Source organism: Saimiri boliviensis, chromosome 1, assembly GCF_048565385.1.
Source record: "Saimiri boliviensis isolate mSaiBol1 chromosome 1, mSaiBol1.pri, whole genome shotgun sequence".
Lineage (NCBI taxonomy): Eukaryota > Metazoa > Chordata > Mammalia > Primates > Cebidae > Saimiri > Saimiri boliviensis.
This window is the reverse complement of record NC_133449.1, coordinates 291604167-291622326: the sequence shown is the minus strand read 5'-3', so window position 1 is coordinate 291622326 and position 18160 is coordinate 291604167. Positions and strand designations below refer to the sequence as shown.

Here is an 18160-nt window from a genome sequence, read left to right as displayed (position 1 = left end):
TGTCTCAAGAATCCCCTATTCTGGGGCCAGGCACAGTGGCTCATTCCTGTAATCCCAGCACTTTGGGAAGCCAAGGTGGGCAAATCACTTGAGGTCAGGAGTTTGAGACCAGCCTGGCCAATATTCTGAAACTGTCTCCACTAAAAATACCAAAAAAAAATTAGCCAGGCATGGTGGTGCACACCTGTAGTCCCAACTACTTGGGAGGCTGAGGCAAGAGAATCGCTTGAACCGGGGAGGCAGAGGTTGCAGTGAGCCAAGGAGCCAAGACCACACGACTGCACTCTAGCCTGGGTGTCAGAGCAAGACTCTGTCGCAAAAAAAAAAGAATCCCCTATTCTGGACTTAGAGGAATGGAATTGTATAGTGTGTGGTCTTCTGTAACTGACTTTTTTCACTTAGCATGTCTTCAAGATTCATCCATGTTGCAACTTCTATCAGTTCTTTATTTCTTTTTATGGCTTAATATTCCATTGTATGGATATGCCATATTCAGTTTATAAATTTGTTCACCAACTTTTTTAAACAAACACAAGTCAGATGACCCAAATTTAATTTCACCTGTGTGGATATATACCTTTCAATTCAACCAGAAACAGATATAAGAAAGAGTTCCTGGTCTTCAGAGCCCCCCATCTAGGCCGATAAGGGGTGGAGTACAGGAGAGGCAGGCACAAGGCAGGTTGTGAAAAATGCTATGACACAAACAAAGCACCACAGGCTTACGGGAGAGTTGGAGGAAAGACTGATTCCAACAATGGGACCAGACCAGTAAGGTGTTGGCAGAGAGAATATTTGAGTTGGAGCCAAAAGCAGCAAGCCTTGGAACCAAGGTGTGGAATACAGAGAAAGCCTTTCTTGAGCACAAAGTAGGAGATAAACAGGAAGGCAGGCCTCTCAATGCCAGGCTGAATGTGTATTTTATTCTAGGTGCCCTGTGATGAAACTTTTTGAGCAAAGTCACTATAATACTTGTGTTTTTAAGAAAAGCAACATCATGAGCAATCAGTCCCTTAATTAAATCGTTCTATTTTCTGTCTCAAGTTTTTACACCTGCAAGTCTTTCGACATCATGTCACAAACATTTGCATGGGGACATCAAGACCCATAACCATTGTCAGAGCTTTGGAAGAAGTTACAATGTACATCCAATATATTACTACATTGCTAGTTCCATTCAGCAGAAACAGTTGACTCTTTTTTGAGAGGGGGTCTCACTCTTTCATCCAGGCTGAAGTGCAGTAGCACAATCACAGCTCACCACAGCCTTGACCTCTGAGGCTCAAGCAATCCTCCCCCCTCAGGCTCCCAAGTAGCTGGTACCATAGGCACAGGCCACCACATCCAACTAATTTTTTAATTTTTTTTTTTTTTTTTTTTTTTTTTTTGTAGAGACAGGGTCTTTCTATGTTGCTCAGGCTGGTCTCAAACACCTGGGCTCAAGCAATCCTCTCACCTCAGGCTCCCAAAGTGCCTCCAGGCCAGATCCTATATTGATTTTCATCAGTGAAAACCAGGCCCTGAATATTCAAAACTAAAATCAAGAGTGTTTCTATAAATCTTTCTAACAGAACATGTTCAGACTGCCAGACTATTCAATATAAATAAACGGCAAGAACTTTCCATCAGCTGTTCTTTGGAACAAGGTGTCATTCTACTAAAGAACAGCTGCAGTGGCCACTGGCTATTTTCATTGAGCACTTAGGAGGAGTCTACTCTTGAAAGTCAAACACAGGATGAGGTGAACTTCTACAGTATCCAGACCCTGCTAGGTTACTGACTTCCAGTATTGGCTGAAAACTCAATTTTCAGTAGCAGTTTTGGATCAGCTGAAGCTAGAGGCAGTGACAGATGTATAATAAGGCACCCAGGGTTCTTATCCAAATTCAAGCCAAAAGAAAAAGGCCAGGAAGAGGGAAGGAGCCTGTCTGGAATAGTAACCAGCCACATGTTTAAAGCGGAGCTTATGCTGGAATATCACAACTCTTAAGGACTGTTCATTGTGCACCTGTATATGCATACCAGTTTAATAACTACAGCATAAATAAACCACATAGAGGATGCCATGAGACACTTCCTATTTTTCACAATTGAATGAGCCAAATGAATTGCAGAAGTCACCGTTTTTAATGAGGAAACACTGAATTGGCAAAGCTAAAGTGAAATAAGACCTGACTTCAAAATCTAAAATGTCCTTCAAGTGTCACTCTACGTCCAGAGTTTAAGTATGCCAAGCATTAAGAGGTTAACTGATCACCAACCATCCCATGACAAAGTCAGTCCCTCCTGTTTTGTTTTAGAGACAGAATCTCCTGCCACCCAGCATGGAGTACAGTGGTGCGCTTATAGTTCACTGTAAACTGAACTGCCCCAGGGAAGGTGGGACCACAGGCGCCAAGTCAGATCTTGACTTTCAGGCCAGGGTCAAATGCTATAGTGTATGTATCCATTTCAACATTTATTGAGTACCCAAATAAAGTCTGGGAAAAAACAACTTTATTAGTTAAGTCCCTGTTCTACGGCAGTAGGGGAGAAGCAAGGCTGGACCCCCTCAACAAATTAATCTAAACCTATAAAATATTAGGTCATGATCTTTGTTGGGGCGGGGGAGGCAGCATAAGAGATTTAGAGGACATCTTTGCGGTTGCCAAGATCTTTCTGAAGCAGCACAATACAGGGCTTTAGAGTGGGACCAGCCCGGCACCGCGGTGGCTCACGCCTGAATCCCAGCACTTTGGGAGACCTAGACGGGCACATCACTTGAGGTCAGGAGTTCGAGACCAGCCTAGCCATTATGGTGAAACCCCGTTTCTATTAAAAATACTAAAGTTAGAGGGCGTGGTGGCCTGTGCTTGTAGTCCCAGCTGCTTGGGAGACTGAGGTACGGGAATCACTTGAACCCGGGAGGGAGAGGCTGCAGTGAGCCGAAATCACGCCACTGTACTCCAGTCTGGGCTACAGCCTTGTCTCAAAAAAAAAAAAAAAAGTGTGGGACCCAGTGCATCAAGCTGTGCAACTCTGTCTCTTACTAGCTGTATAACCGTGGCAACTTACTGGACCATTCGTGCAAAATGTGAATTTAATAAACACTTAAACACAGCGTGCTAACGGCCAGACACCGTTCTCCCTGAAACTCACAGCAGCCCTGGAAGGCAGGCACTACCTTTAACACCGTCACTTTGCAGAGAACCCGAGGGACAAAGAGCTTAATTCCCCAAAGTCACAGCTATGAAGAGCGGCAGAGCTGTGATTCCAATGCATTAGTGTGCCTCCACTATCCCTACTCCTTAAGATCGTGCAAACGGCTGCGTCACTTGCCCCAAAGAGCCCACAACCGTCCCTGGCAGAGAGAAACTAGCACCGGGAAACGCGTCCGCCGCCCACGATAGCCAGAACCGGCGCGAGCACGGCGCGGCGGCCCGGAGCTCTGGGCACCGAACGCCAGGCTGGAGACTAGGACAGCCGCTCGCACACGGCCACCGGCTCGACTGCAGAGACCTCAAACCGCAGCCCACCAACATCCCTTCCCACTGCCGCAGGAGCACGCCATGCCATTCCGGCCTCACCTCCTCCTCTCTCCATCGCGAGATTTCCAACAGGGTTTTAGGGAAGGAAAAAAAAAAAAAAAAAAAAAAAAAAAAAAAAAAAACGGAAGTGGGTCCTACCATCTCGCAGCCAAAGTGGGAAGAAATGAGGAAATAATGCTTTAAGTCAATGAATTCCTCGTTGGAACCCAACTGTCGAGAAACTCTCATTGGTAAAGTTTTAAGAAATGACAACTTTAATCTTATCTTGACTTGTGTGTCCTAAGATTTCCAGTAAGTGTCTTCAAACCTCCCCCTACGACTTCCTGGCTAATAGAAGTTCCCGAAGGCCGCCGATTCCAGAAGATACTGTTCGGCGTGAAATTAGTCTTAGGTGAGACATAAGTCCCGGGCGTCTTGTACTGCGCGTGCGCAAGCTTTTGAGCCCTCCCGCGAGAGGAAAGTGCGTTTTCGGTTCTGTAGCGGTTTCCGCGGGTTGGGGGAAAGTAAATCCTGCTGCTGCACTATGGCGTCCATGGGGACCCTCGCCTTCGATGAATATGGGCGGCCTTTCCTTATCATCAAGGATCAAGACCGCAAGTCCCGTCTTATGGGCCTTGAGGCCCTCAAGGTAACTGCACGGGGACCCGCTCGCGGTGGGCTGAGGGGAGGCGGCCAAGGCCGAGGCTCCGCGCCTGCGCGAGCTGAGGAGGGGCTCTGCCATGTGCTCCCTGAGAAGGTCGAGAATCTGCATCTCCCGGTGGTCTCCGGCCGAGCACCCCTGCTCCCTGTGCTAGGGAGAGGCCGGCGCCTAAGCCTGGGATCAGAATGTGGGGCCATGCTGGGCCGCCAGCGCCCTTCGGAGCTGGGTGGGGCCCCCTCATCCGATCGTCCGCGGGAGCGACTCGGGACCACCTCCCCGCCTGCCCTCTCCAGCCTGGCGGCAGCACGGAACTACACTCCCATGAGAAGACTCCGGGGAGGTGCTCCGTCGCCTGTCGGTTAAGGCGCTGCTGCTTAACCTTCCGCTGGTCCACCCGCCACGGCCCTTCCGTTTCCTTTGTCACTTGTAAAGGTGTGATCACTTACAGGGTATTTCATTTCTGAGTGCTTTTTTGCCCACCCTTGAGGAAAAATAGCGAAGAGTGAAAAATGGACGCACATCACCGTAATAGAAGGCGGTATACGGTGGGAAGGACAGGTAGAGAGGGTGCAGATAAGCGTGCTGCTGGAGGACAGCGTTAGATCGGGGGATATGGTGAGAAGTAGCATTCTAGGGAAAGGAAACGGTAGAAGTAAAGGCTTGGGCAGGAAGGCGCATGGCACGTTGTGGGGTGGAAGAGCCATCCAGTTTTAATAGAGCACTGACTACTTTAACTTATAATAGTTCCCAAAGCTGAAAGCTATTGAGTGCCCAGCATGGAAAATACGACGTTTTCCGTTGGGAAGAAGGGGAGCCATTGAGGGGGTTTTGAGCAGAATTTAAGTAGAGCTGCACTTCAGGCAGCAACGCTTGAGGTGAACCGAAGGGAATAAGGAAGATCACAGGTGTTGAAGAAGCCGGGGGTGCAGGTAAGAAAGGAAGGGTCATCTGAGCACCAGGCGTCGACAAAAAAATGGAGAGGAAGGGACAGTCCGAGATGGCCTTTAGGGTTTGATATAAAGTGAATTCTTAAGAGACCATTCCACCAGCTTTCAGGTGTCCCTGTTCACTTAGTGACTTGGGGTTTTACTTACACAAAGTTAAAAATACGGTTCTCCCATGGACTGATTTACTGCAAGTTACACAACCTCTCGGAACCTCGTTTTCCAGTGGAGGTGATAGCCTCCGTCAAGCTGAAGACTTGACACTGATATTAAGTGGAGTGACTTAAGTGGCTGCACAGTGGTTGATCCATGGTAGGTACTCAGTATTTGTTTTCTTTCTAGAAAGAAAAAAGTTCCAAGCTACTTGTATTATATATTCCATTTTATTTATCACTTAGAGGGACCTGCAGAGAAAGTAACATCCGATATAACACACCCAGTATAACAACATAACTAAAGCTATATGTCGTTTTGCATGGGCCATTTTGTTCTAATTGCATGCATTTGTACGCAGAACTGAGATAGGTATTACTTTACCAAATTGGAGACTTGGGCCCAGAGCAGTTGAAAAATTGTTCTGAAGAGCAATTGCTGCTAAAGAGCAGTGCCATGGTTCAAGGCCACCTCTGTCAGAGTCAAAGTGAGCAGTCTAGAGCAGCATTCTCGAGCTTGACGTTATTGACGTTCAGGGTCAGATCATTCCTTGCCCTGGGGGCTCATTTTAGACAGTAACCTGGGTATTTAAATCTAAGAGTTGGATGGTGTGGGTAGGCTTGAGTGTTGAGACTCAATAGTTGAGGGGTATACACTTGCTCCCTGAGCTCACAGAACGTCCAGCTAACTTGAAGAACCAAAATACATGGAAATTGAAGGCAACAGTAAAAGAAATGTACAGGCCAGACTTGAATGTTTTGATGAGTAATGGTCACAGTTTTTTCTCTCTGGTCATTTAGAGCCTTAATATGTATTTTGTTGAGATTCTTCAGTTGTGTAACACTTAACATACAATATTTCACCTTAAAAATGCAGTCATTGCCCAGGTGCATTGGCTCATGCCTGTAGTCCCAGCACTTTGGGAGGCCAAGGCAGGTGGATCACGAGGTCAGGAGTTCAAGACCAGCCTGACCAACATGGTGATGAAGCCCTGTCTCTACTAAAAATACAAAAATTAGCCAGGCGTGTTGGCATGCACCTGTCATCCCAGCTACTTAGGAGGCTAAGGCAGGAGGTGGTTGAACCCAGGAGTCCAGCCTGGGCGACAACAGCGAAATTCCATCTCAAAAAAAAAAAAACAAATGCAGGCATTAGTTGGCTTAGGAAGGAATCATATCCTAAAAATGTATAACCTAAAACAAAGCAAGCTAAGTTTCCAGGCCAGCCAGCATAATTCTGTTTTGTCCATAATATATATTATACCTTGAGGTTTAGGCTCTTCCCTCTGAAAATATACAGAACTAACAGAAGGGGGGAAAAAAAAAAAACGTTTTTTTCACTTTCCTGAGCCGTAGAGCAAAATATATGTCGGGATTTGGGGATCTCTCCTATTTGCCAAATTCCTTCCATCCTTTTCTTTCTGCCTCTTGCTTTCTCATTTAAAAAAAAAAAAAAAAAAAAAAAAAAAAGATGATGATGATGATGATAATTCGCCAGGCACTGTGACTCATGGCTGTAATCTCAGCACCTTTGGACGCTGAGGTGGACAGATCACGAGGTCAGGAGTTCGAGACCGACCTGAACAACATGGTGAAACACCAGCTTTACTAAAAATACAAAAATTAACTGGGCATGATGGCGCTTGCTTGTAATCCTAGCTACTCGGGAGGTGGAGGTTGCAGTGAGCCAAGATCGTGCCACTGCACTCCAGCCTGGGTGACAGAGTAAGACTGTCTCAAAAAAATAAAATAAATAATAATTATGTCACTCAATTTGGTAGCTAAATGTGGTTTAAAAAAAAAAAGTAACTTTTTTTTAATTATCACTTTGACAGTTACTTACCTTCCTTAAGAGGGCCAGTTGCTAACTTAGATCTACAGACATTATTATTGGAATTTCAGGTGGGTGGAGGAAGATTTTTTAAAGCAAGGACATTTTTTCTTTTTATTTTGTACTGGGGTCTTGCCATGTTGCCCAGGCTTATCTCAAACTCCTGGCCTCAAGGGATCCTCCTGCCTCAGCCTCCCAAGTAGGTGGATTACAGGCTGTATCCACAGCACCCAGCTTAAAAGATTATAATTCTGTAGTAAATCATAGTGTGACAGTAAGATGTTGTGTGTTTACAATTCGACTCTTCCTCATGGGTACAGTCCCCTCCTTATCTGCAGATGTGGAACCCACAGATATGGAAGCCTAGATTCAAGGGACCTGAGCGTCTGTGAATTTTGGTATCCTCGGGGGCTCCTGCAACCAATTCTCCATGGATACTCAGGGAGAACTATGTTGAAAATGGTCTTGTAAGGTTATGGTCATACTGTTCTGTTCTCAGCTGTAAATGGGCTGGTAAAAGAATGTCTCATTAATGTCTTGAAAATTAAGTGAGATAGCACAAAGCCCTTGGTTCTGTTTCTTTTATGTAAGAATGGCTTATTAAAACTGAAGTTGTAAATGTTATACTTAGAACTGTCTGTTAAATGTAGAAGCCTCTTAAATGTAGAAGCTTCTAGAAAATAGGAACTAAGTCTTAAGTGATCTTTGTAATCATCAGATGTGTGCCTTTAACTGTTGAAATTATATGTAACAATCTTCGCTTTTTCTGTTTCATTAGTCTCATATCATGGCAGCAAAGGCTGTAGCAAATACAATGAGAACGTCACTTGGACCAAATGGTAAGAGTCCACTATTCCGTGTTTTTTAGCAAAAGATTTAAACCATAAAACTGTCAATACAAACCTCTGTACAGAAGGATGGGGTATTGGGGGGAGGCATCTTACCTCCTTAACACAGCCAAAATTTTTTAGTGTATTTCAGGTTTCTTAAACATGGTTAGAGTTGTGTGTGATTTTTTAGGTCAGACCTTTTTTTTAAAAAAAAAAAAAAACACGTAACATTTCATTAGCAATTTCCAAATCATAGTTGTCTCTGAGATCAATACTTTACTTAATGATGCTTCATAATTTTTTGCCATTGATGTTACCCAATCTAAGAATGCCTTTATGCTGCTGTTTTTTTATTTATGTTGAATTGTTTGTTTATAATAAATTGCATAGGTAAGAGCTGGGTCAAAGGTCTTTTTTTATACTTTGTGATATTGGTTGCCAGTTTTTTGCCCAAAACCTATACGCATTGTCTTTTTAGGGCTTGATAAGATGATGGTGGATAAGGATGGTGATGTGACTGTAACTAATGATGGTGCCACCATTTTAAGCATGATGGATGTCGATCATCAGATTGCCAAGCTGATGGTGGAACTGTCCAAGTCTCAGGATGATGAAATTGGAGATGGAACCACAGGAGTGGTTGGTAAGAAAAGACAAACATCTTTTCCTTTCTCATTTAAGACCACAGGGCTAACACGGCTGCCAAGATTGTCGTCTCTGAATCAGGGCATGAGGAGACAGACAAATCCAAATTGAAGAACGTTCTACAAAACACGTGGCCGGACATTCAAAACTGACAGTGTTACAAAGAGCAGAAAGAGGGCTGGAATAGTTAGGCAAGAAGAAATGTGTAATAATTGATGGGATGCTGATTTTGCTTGTCTTTTAAGCTATAAAGAATGTTTGGGAAAAGTGGAGGAATTTGATTATGGATCATGTACTGCGTAATAGTATTGTGTCAATGCTGAGTTTCCTGAGTGTGACAGTTATGTTGCAGTTGTGTAGGAGAATGCCCTTGTTCTCAGCTGTATGCCTAAACATTTTTAGGCATTTTTAGGAGTGACATGTCATGGTTTCTGCAACTAATTCTCAAATAGTTGAACAGAAACAGTATGTACATGTAGAGAAAATGTGGCAAAATGTTAAGTAAACCAATACTCATTTTTCTATTGTACCTTTTTTTCTGAAGATTTGCAATCTTTAAAAAGTTGAGACTGAAGACAAAATATCACTAAGGTTACCTTTTCTGCAGATAAAAATTTGAATTCATTTATTCAACAAATATTTATTGGATACTTTTGTACGCCAAGCACTGTTCTGAGTGCATTTGGAGAGCAGCAGATTTAAAACAGAATTCATCTTTGTGACCCTAAAATGAGGAGAAAGCGAGGTGGTGGGGGCGGGGGCGGTAAATAGTCTTATCACCAGGATGAATTTCACTGAATAGACCCTGGCCCAGGAAACGTAATAGTTTTTACCTCTTAGAAAAATGTTCTTGTAACATTAAATTCTTTACATCACTGAGAGTTGAATGTTCATCTATAAGGGGAGACCTATTAGACCTTTGCTAGAGCCAAAACGAGAGGCTTTCTTTTAAAAATAGATGGTTTCTGCCTCTAAGATTACTTCCAGCTTAATTCTGGAACCTTCTTCTTTCCATGATAGCATCTAACTTGTGCTGATTATACTTAAAGCGAAGTTTTGTTGTTTTCCTAAACTGATTGTCTGCTGGCTTGTTTGCAGTCCTGGCTGGTGCCTTGTTAGAAGAAGCCGAGCAGTTGCTAGACCGAGGCATCCACCCAATCAGAATAGCTGATGGCTATGAGCAGGCTGCCCGCGTTGCTATTGAACACCTGGACAAGATCAGCGATAGCGTCCTTGTTGACATAAAGGACACCGAACCCCTGATTCAGACTGCAAAAACCACGCTGGGCTCCAAAGTGTATGTTTCAGTAGAAGATGTGATTATATACACTTCTTTCTGTAATTTCTTTCTTAGGGAGTTAACTGGGGGATGGGTTCCACTTTTTTATTCAGCAAATTGCTGATCCAAAATTATAACTTAGTAAGGAGAGACAGTCTTGAAACTGACTTGTCTCTGGTGTTTTCAACATTTGCATAATACCTGTTCGCCAGGCTTGCTGCCAGGTCTTACGGGCATAAAGACACAGCTCTTTGCCCCAGGAAACTCTAAGCAACCTCAGCCAAGGGGTACACTGATTATGAACAGTGATAAAGATTTATGGTCTGTTGCCACAATATAACAAAAATCCAATGTAAGGTACTTAATTACATTACTTTACATCAGTGAGAGATGTTTTCAAGTGTGTGCTTGTGGTTTTAGCAAAAAGGAAGGAGGGGTCTTCTCAACTCAGTAGTCAGGGAAAATGCGGAAAAGCGTCAGCCTCCGTTGCCTTTTCCTCTGAGGAAAGCCTGTGTTAGGGCAGAAGCCTTCAACAGTGCCTACTGTGCTCTAACCACAAGTCTTAGCAGAGACTAGCTCCCTAGGCAAGAGTGACTACCCTAGGGGTAGCCTCTGTCACAAGTATAACTAATTTCTCATGAGAGAAGGACATCATCGTCACTTGACGTGTGCATCTCTGTTTTATTGTTGCTTTATAAGTTGGCCCTGTTCTGTTTGCAAGTATTAACTCAATCTACTTAAGATACAACATTTTTACTTTCATGGTTCTCTTTTATAGATAATCTAAAATTTCAGATATTATTTCAAGTGCTAGGTTTCCCTGATTGCTTTTCTTGGCTCAAAAATGAATTTACGGAGCAGTCTATTCAAATGTTTCAAAGCTTTCAAAAAGGCAGCATCCTCTCTGTAACTGATGTTGTAGTGGATTCTGGGAAAGGCAGCACGTGCTCTCCAGTCCTTTCACTTCCCGTTAAGTGCTGCACTTCATTGAGATAAGATTGACTTTTCCTGAGTGATTACTTATCTTTCCCATTCTGCTCTGAGCTTGTAAAATTGTAGCGTATTCTGTAAAAGTGGTGCATTCTAAGAAAACCTTAGTTCATGCCAGACTACAGTGGTTTCTTGAGTACATTTATAATGGAAGGAAATAGTAAATTCCAGAGTTAGCAAAAATAAAGGATATGATTATTTTCCCATCTAAGTGTACAGTCCCTTTTGGGGTCCATGGGTCAGTCACAGGTTAAGAGTCTCTGCCCCAGCCTGTTGAAAAGGCAGGTGGAGATGACATTCCCTTCTAGAAGATTCAGAACATCATTGGATTTATATCTTTGAGTAACATTGTATCATGTGGTCTGCTTTGGTTGCAGTAATTGTGAAGCCAGTAGAATTTGTTTTGTGGTATTTTCATCAGGGTCAACAGTTGTCACCGACAAATGGCCGAGATTGCTGTGAATGCCGTCCTCACTGTGGCAGATATGGAGCGGAGAGACGTCGACTTCGAGCTTATCAAAGTAGAAGGCAAAGTGGGTGGCAGGCTGGAGGACACTAAACTGATTAAGGGCGTGATTGTGGACAAGGATTTTAGTCACCCGCAGATGCCGAAGGTAAGCCATTGCATTTCAGAGTTTCACACTGTTGGTTAACTCTTAATTTCAGCAATTAAAATGTCTGTGTTTCCCCATAGAAAGTGGAAGATGCTAAGATTGCAATTCTCACATGTCCGTTTGAACCACCCAAACCAAAAACAAAGCATAAGCTGGATGTGACCTCTGTAGAAGATTATAAAGCCCTTCAGAAATATGAAAAGGAGAAATTTGAAGAGATGATTCAACAGGTAAGTCTTACCTTAGTCCTCAGTGGAATTTAAACTCCCAAAGGATAGTTAGGTGTGATTAGTAAATACATGTAGTCTTCAGTTCTAAAACATGCACAGGAAAAAACCAGATGGCATAGAAAGGTACAAACGGGGAAGAATTCTAATTTTGTCTTAAAATGGCAGCGTTTTCAGGGTCCTGAAAGAAGTGATCCTGTTACCTAAAGCCATGCTTTCGATTGTACGTATTGCACTTGCTCTCTGGAATTAAACCAGAATGCACTTACAGGAATCCCACTTCTTCACTCAGATAAATCTAGTTTGGGTTCATGAATACCTTAGCATAGGTGTGCTTGCTCTCTGATGCAGCACCTATTCTTTGGGAACTCTGTCGTTGGGAGTTGAAAACACGGGTACTCAAGAATACAGGAGCGTGGGTTGGTTAGAGCATTATTTACTATAGCAAACCAACTAGAGGCTATTTTCATGTCTGTTCTTGGGAGAGTCATTGTATTTATCTGCTCATTCATGATGTGGTTCTTTGTGCCTACAACGTATCAGGCTCTGTGGTAGGCACTAAAGGTTCAGCAGCGAATGAAGCCAAGCTTGTGCTCTTGAGGCGCACAGATAAGGGAAAGGTGGGTACAGCCCTGTTACAGACACTGCTCAGAGACATGACCTGTAAGGAGAAGCTGACATTGAGTGAAGCAGCACCCCCGGGGGAGAACATTTCAGGCTAAGCACAGATGGGGATGCTCTTGAGGCAGGAACGTGGTTGGCTGGTATAAGGAACAGCCAGCCTCAGGGACTAGAGCATGCTGGCAGGAGCTTATACATAACAAGTCCATCATCTGGGCAGGTGGGCCCATGGGCATGAAAATTGTGGCTCATCTGCACTGTGGGGTCAGAGATACACTGAGAGGCTGGGAATGTTACTGGATCACACTGGTGAGGTGCAGGTTGCTGAGAATGAGAAAGGAATGGTGTTGGGGCTAGATGCTAAAATGTTAATGAGAGGCAGGGACTCAGGAACATTGAAGGTGCCTGAGAAGCAAGAAGGACCCCTCTCCTGTTTTGAGCACGTGAGAGGGAAAGCTGCCATCTGAGGACGGTTGCAGGGCAGGTTGGTTTTCAGGGGTTGTGACGGAAGCATTGTATAAGGAGGCTGCTCTTCTGGACTGAGCTTCAGAGGGTCAGGGAAGGAGGAGAGGGAGAGCTAGGCCATAGCAGATGGTGTGGGAGGCCTGATGGAGACAGGTAGGTGGGGGTAGTGGGGCACGGTGCGGCGGTCTTAGGTGAGCACCAGCCATGGGGTGGGCAACCTGATCGTTGCCTTCCTGACTGGGAAAAGTCACTTGGCCATTTGCAGGTTGGGGTGACGGTGCTTCTTAGTAAGCAGAGTTGCCTCTGGGCCCCTGAATTAGTTGGTATCTATGAATCCAACTGAAGATTGTCCACTCAGTCAAGTTGTAAGTGGTTCATAACATTGTTTAAAACATACTCAGATGAAAGTTCTCCTCAGGTGTTTGTGACAGGACAGAGCCATAGCCTTTTCCCCATGGCTGGGAGAGGGTATTAGCTTTGTTCATTGACACGTCTGTTGGTTTTGCGTCGCTGTAGCAATAGGGTTCAGCATGAATTACTGCTTGTGGTTTTTAAAGCACAGTTTTAAAAATGAGGTGATCACCGTTGATAAAATAGATTTGGAATTTGGAACTGACGGAAAGTGGACACTTGTCTGTTTTCTTCTTTCTTTGCTTTGCTTTTGTGTTTGAGTGCACTGCCTCACACCCAGCTGTGCCTCTCCTTTTTTCAAACATTATAACGGAGAATAAATAACCCACTGTCTCTTAACATGATTATGGTGTTTCTTTTCCCAGATTAAGGAGACCGGTGCTAACCTAGCAATTTGTCAGTGGGGCTTTGATGATGAAGCAAATCACTTACTTCTTCAGAACAACTTGCCTGCGGTGCGCTGGGTAGGAGGACCTGAAATTGAGGTAGGATACTCCATATGAAGGGGCTTTGAGATGTAGGGGTTCAGCTTACGCGTTGAGGGGTGTTTTGATAGCCCTCCCTTAAACAGCCGCATCATACCAAGGCTGGGAGATGAGGGGAGCGTGAGCCGGAGAAAGGGAAAGTGCTGGGATCTTTGTTACCGTTTGGATACAGTGCTGTGTTCCTGATGTTTGCTGGCATTTTGCAATTCTCTCCCTGTGTTGTCTCACTTGGCCCTATCATTGAGTAAGGCAGGAAGACCTGGTCTTATCCGAATACTAAGGGCAGCCCCAGGCAGCGCTGCCTCAGTAGTTCTCCCTGTAGCGCAGTGCAAGGAACATGCAAGCTGGGTTTCCTGAGGGAGGGATGGCTGCGCAGAGGGGAGATGAGAGCATGAGCGCAGGGGGATAGATCCAGCCAGCACCAAAGCCCCAGATCAAGACACCCAGCTCCTCAGCCTTATTACAGGTACTTAACAAGGTGCTTTGGGTTGAATTGGAAATGTTTTAGTCAAAATGGGGCAGCAAGTCTAGTCAACAAGATAGTCTTAGATCAAGTTTGCTCATTTGTGGCCCACTTTTGAAAGTTAACTTCACCGGTACTGTCTTTTCCCTTTTCCCTGACCACTGCAATTAGCTGATTGCCATCGCAACAGGAGGGCGGATCGTCCCCAGGTTCTCAGAGCTCACGGCCGAGAAGCTGGGCTTTGCTGGTCTTGTACAGGAGATCTCATTTGGAACGACTAAGGATAAAATGCTGGTCATAGAGCAGTGTAAGAACTCCAGAGCCGTAACCATTTTTATTAGAGGAGGAAATAAGATGGTGAGAATTCAACTGTTTGTCTTACACTGTTTATTTTGGCTCATGCTCTAGCTTTTCTGCCTGTAATATATTTAATAGAGACAAAGTTACCATAAGAAAAATATCATTTTTTCTCAATGTTTCATGGTGTAATGTTAAATTGTTAATTTCACAAGGCACATTTGCCTTTCTGCTGTCCCTTATAGTATATAATATATGCTATGAGATTTAAGCACAGTTTAAATGTTCAAGTCCTGGATTTTAGAATGTTTTTTACAATTACCTTAGGGGTTGGTTAAACTGCTAGTCCTAGCAATGTGGTGTCATTACCAAAGATGACTTACATCTGTCCCTTAGGTAGAAAAAGGGAACCCGGCCCGGTGGCTCAAGCCTGTAATCCCAGCACTTTGGGAGGCCGAGGCGGGTGGATCACGAGGTCGAGAGATCGAGACCATCCTGGTCAACATGGTGAAACCCCGTCTCTACTAAAAATACAAAAAATTAGCTGGGCATGGTGGCACATGCCTGTAATCCGAGCTACTCAGGAGGCTGAGGCAGGAGAATTGCCTGAACCCAGGAGGCGGAGGTTGCGGTGAGCCAAGATCACGCCATTGCACTCCAGCCTGGGTAACAAGAGCGAAACTCCGTCTCAAAAAAAAAAGAAAAAAGAAAAAGGGAACCCAAGTGAATAACCATTGACGATCTCTCTGTTCTTTGTGACTGAGTTTTTTTTACCACATTGTAATAAGTCTTCTCGAGGTGTTTTTTTGTTTTTGTTTTTGTTTCTTGTCAGTTTTTGGCTCTTTTGCTTGACCATGTATCCTAGAATGAGTCACTGGCCTCCTTTGCCTCTTGAATTTTGTTAACTCCATTACAGGAAGGAAAGAAAGATACAGGTCATCCGATAATGGAGGCCATCTAAGTATTAGAGCAGAGCCTCTCTGTTTTTAAAGAGGTGCCGAATACTTGGCTGTAAATTGAATAGATCTTGATCACACTGATTTAGGCAAAGCTGTTTTCCTTAGATCATTGAGGAGGCGAAACGATCCCTTCACGATGCTCTGTGTGTCATCCGGAACCTCATCCGTGATAATCGTGTGGTGTACGGAGGAGGGGCTGCTGAGATATCCTGTGCCCTGGCAGTTAGCCAAGAGGCAGATAAGGTGAGGGGTATGTGCAGACTTAGACTCCGGCCCTGCCAACGGTGGCGGGTGTGAGGCTGCGGAACAGAGTGACGTGCTGTGCTGGGTGCGAAACGCACAAAAGCATCATGAGCTGTAGGCGACGGGTGTTTTAATCTAAGTTAATTCCCATGTTCCTGTATTCAGATTCTGGTTACCATAAACTAGCATTTCTCAGCTTGAAATAATAAATCTGTAATCTTTTAATGTTATTTGAAATTCAAAATATAACTTAAAGCAGTAAGAGCTGCTGTATTTTGAGACATCTATCATGTACGCATGCTCTGTGCCTTCGTGCTGCAGTGACATTGTAATATTCTGATAATACAAAAATAAAAACAGCCTATTCCTAAAATGCTTCGTGAGCTGACTTCGCAAAGTATGCGATCCAGCTGTGTTTTCAAGGTGCTGCTGGGTTTTGTTTTGCCAAGTGCACTTACATACCCCTGTACCCTTCCAGTGCCCCACCTTAGAACAGTACGCCATGCGAGCGTTTGCTGACGCGCTGGAGGCCATCCCGATGGCCCTTTCTGAGAACAGTGGCATGAATCCCATCCAGACAATGACCGAAGTCCGAGCCAGACAAGTGAAGGAGATGAACCCTGCTCTTGGCATCGACTGTTTGCACAAGGGGACAAATGGTGAGGAACTGCCACACGTGTGCATGGGGTGTCTGATTATAACAATGATAATCCGCTGTGTGTGCTGTGAGATGATGATGGCTTTTTAAATACATAAACCCACTTTAGGTGTTCAAGTCCTGAATTTTAGAATGTTTGATTTGATCGCCGTAGGAATTGGTTAGATACTAGACCTGGCAACGTAAGACTCATTTTAATAACAGTAAACTACAATATGGTGTTATCACCAAAGATGACTTAACATTTTAATCTCTAGTTTTGGAAAGTAATGCCATATTGCTTTCTTTACACAATGTCTGTCCATGGACAACGTATAAAACAGCTCTGAAGTGGGCTTTAGTGCCCATTGTGGAGGGTTTTATACATGTGATGTAATACTATAACCTCTGTGGCCACTTGTGTAGCTCAGTTCCCAAAAAGATAGGGTGACTGTAGCTTGTTGAAACAGTGGTCCCAGGCATTTCCGTAGTAAATCGGGCCATGGCTGTAATCAGTCCACCGAACCTGACAGTTTGTTTTTGCTTAGAAGTATAGGTACAGTCTGCTTTCCATGCTCATATCCCAAGGGTTTTAATAATAGCAACTGTTGGTCAGGAAAATATTTACTATTTCTAATTTGAATGCCTGGTTGTGCTAAAATTTAGCATTTCTAGGGTCAGGCACAGTGACTCATGCCTGTAATCCCAGCACTTAAGGAAGCTTAGGCAGGTGGATGACCTGAGGTCAGGAGTTTGAGACCAGCCTGACCAATATGGTGAAACCCCATCTCTACTAAAAATATAAAAATCAGCTTGGCTTGGTGGCAGGCATCTGTAATCCCAGCTACTCAGGAGGCCGAGGCAGAGAATCGCTTGAACCAGGGAAGCCAAGGTTGCAGTCAGCTGAGATTGCACCACTGCGCTCCAGTTTGGGCAACAGAGTGAGACCCTGTCTCCAAAAAAAAGTAAAAATTAGCATTTCCAGATCTTTCTTAGAAATACCTTATATTTCAGCTATGGTCAGATTTCACTTACTTTAGATCTCTCAAGTTAGGATATGGATACTTTGTGAGCTGTTGCTGAGAAATTTCACCCTGTAGCTTCTCATTGAAGACAGCCCTCTCCCAATAGGTGTTTACCAGGTTCAAATTCCAGAGTGTCTTTGGAAGCAATGAAGTTATATTCATCTAAAAATGAAATTAACCGAAATGAGTGGCCTCCTTCTTGGCTTCTAGGAGTTTGTATTTCTTAAATTTTGCTGTGATTCCATTAATCAGAAAATCAGAGCTGGTTCTTGATAATAAATACGTATGCTATTTTAGGATAATCAATTTCCTTGTATTTTTCAGATATGAAGCAACAGCATGTCATAGAAACCTTGATTGGCAAAAAGCAACAAATATCTCTTGCAACACAAATGGTTAGAATGATTTTGAAGATTGATGACATTCGTAAGCCTGGAGAATCTGAAGAATGAAGACATGGAGATACTATGTAGTAAGATCTACTGTGATTAAATAAATGGATGTCTTGTGATACGTCTACAGTTATTTATTATTACATCCTTTTTCAGACACTGTAGATGCTATAATAAAAAGAGCTGTTTGGTAACCATAGTTTCACTTGTTCAAAAACTTGTAATCGTGGGGGTACTATCTCAAAATGTTTTTGTATTCATTATATTAAAGGAATCTCTTTAAACAACCTATCTTCAGGTTTAAGAAACGTTTATTGTAACAGTGATTAGATGCTGCCCTAATTGAAGGGGTTTGGGTGGGGTTTTTGTTTTTGTTTTTTTTCCCCCAAAATAGGCTGTAGGGACTTTTAACAGTTTAAACATGAGTTCTCAAGATGCACTTTAGTATTGAGAGGAATATGGGCTTGATCATCTTCCTGTGTA

At 43.7% G+C, this 18160-nt stretch overlaps 2 protein-coding genes across 8 annotated transcripts in view; one reads left to right on the top strand and one right to left on the bottom strand.

The window, feature by feature from the left end:
• Positions 1–3627, bottom strand: part of ATPSCKMT (ATP synthase c subunit lysine N-methyltransferase) — a 169377-nt gene extending 165750 nt beyond the window's left edge. For all 7 annotated transcript variants that reach the window (XR_012514219.1, XM_074387311.1, XM_010343055.2 and 4 more), the window contains exon 1: positions 3567–3627. Coding sequence is in view for 6 of the 7 variants with exons in the window: in XM_074387311.1 (XP_074243412.1) it covers positions 3567–3582 (16 nt within the window). In the remaining variant the exon portion in view is untranslated. The remainder of the gene's footprint in view (positions 1–3566) is intronic.
• A 330-nt stretch (positions 3628–3957) lies between these two features.
• CCT5 (chaperonin containing TCP1 subunit 5) lies at positions 3958–17876 on the top strand. The gene is made up of 11 exons (XM_003932497.3): positions 3958–4155; positions 7873–7933; positions 8403–8567; positions 9668–9866; positions 11260–11452; positions 11533–11682; positions 13542–13661; positions 14296–14481; positions 15486–15623; positions 16102–16282; positions 17610–17876. The coding sequence occupies exons 1-11, from the start codon at positions 4051–4053 to the stop codon at positions 17735–17737; spliced, it is 1626 nt and encodes a 541-aa protein (XP_003932546.1). The 5' UTR covers positions 3958–4050; the 3' UTR covers positions 17738–17876.
• The last annotated feature ends 284 nt before the right edge of the window (positions 17877–18160 follow it).

What these genes read in the sequence shown, in the direction of transcription:
- CCT5 (XM_003932497.3), top strand. Translation starts at nt 4,051, where the DNA reads ATGGCGTCCATGGGGACCCTCGCCTTCGATGAATATGGGCGGCCTTTC. An exon ending in TGGGCCTTGAGGCCCTCAAG is followed by an intron (nt 4,156 to 7,872) that starts GTAACTGCACGG and finishes CTGTTTCATTAG; the next exon opens with TCTCATATCATGGCAGCAAA. An exon ending in TGGAACCACAGGAGTGGTTG is followed by an intron (nt 8,568 to 9,667) that starts GTAAGAAAAGAC and finishes GCTTGTTTGCAG; the next exon opens with TCCTGGCTGGTGCCTTGTTA.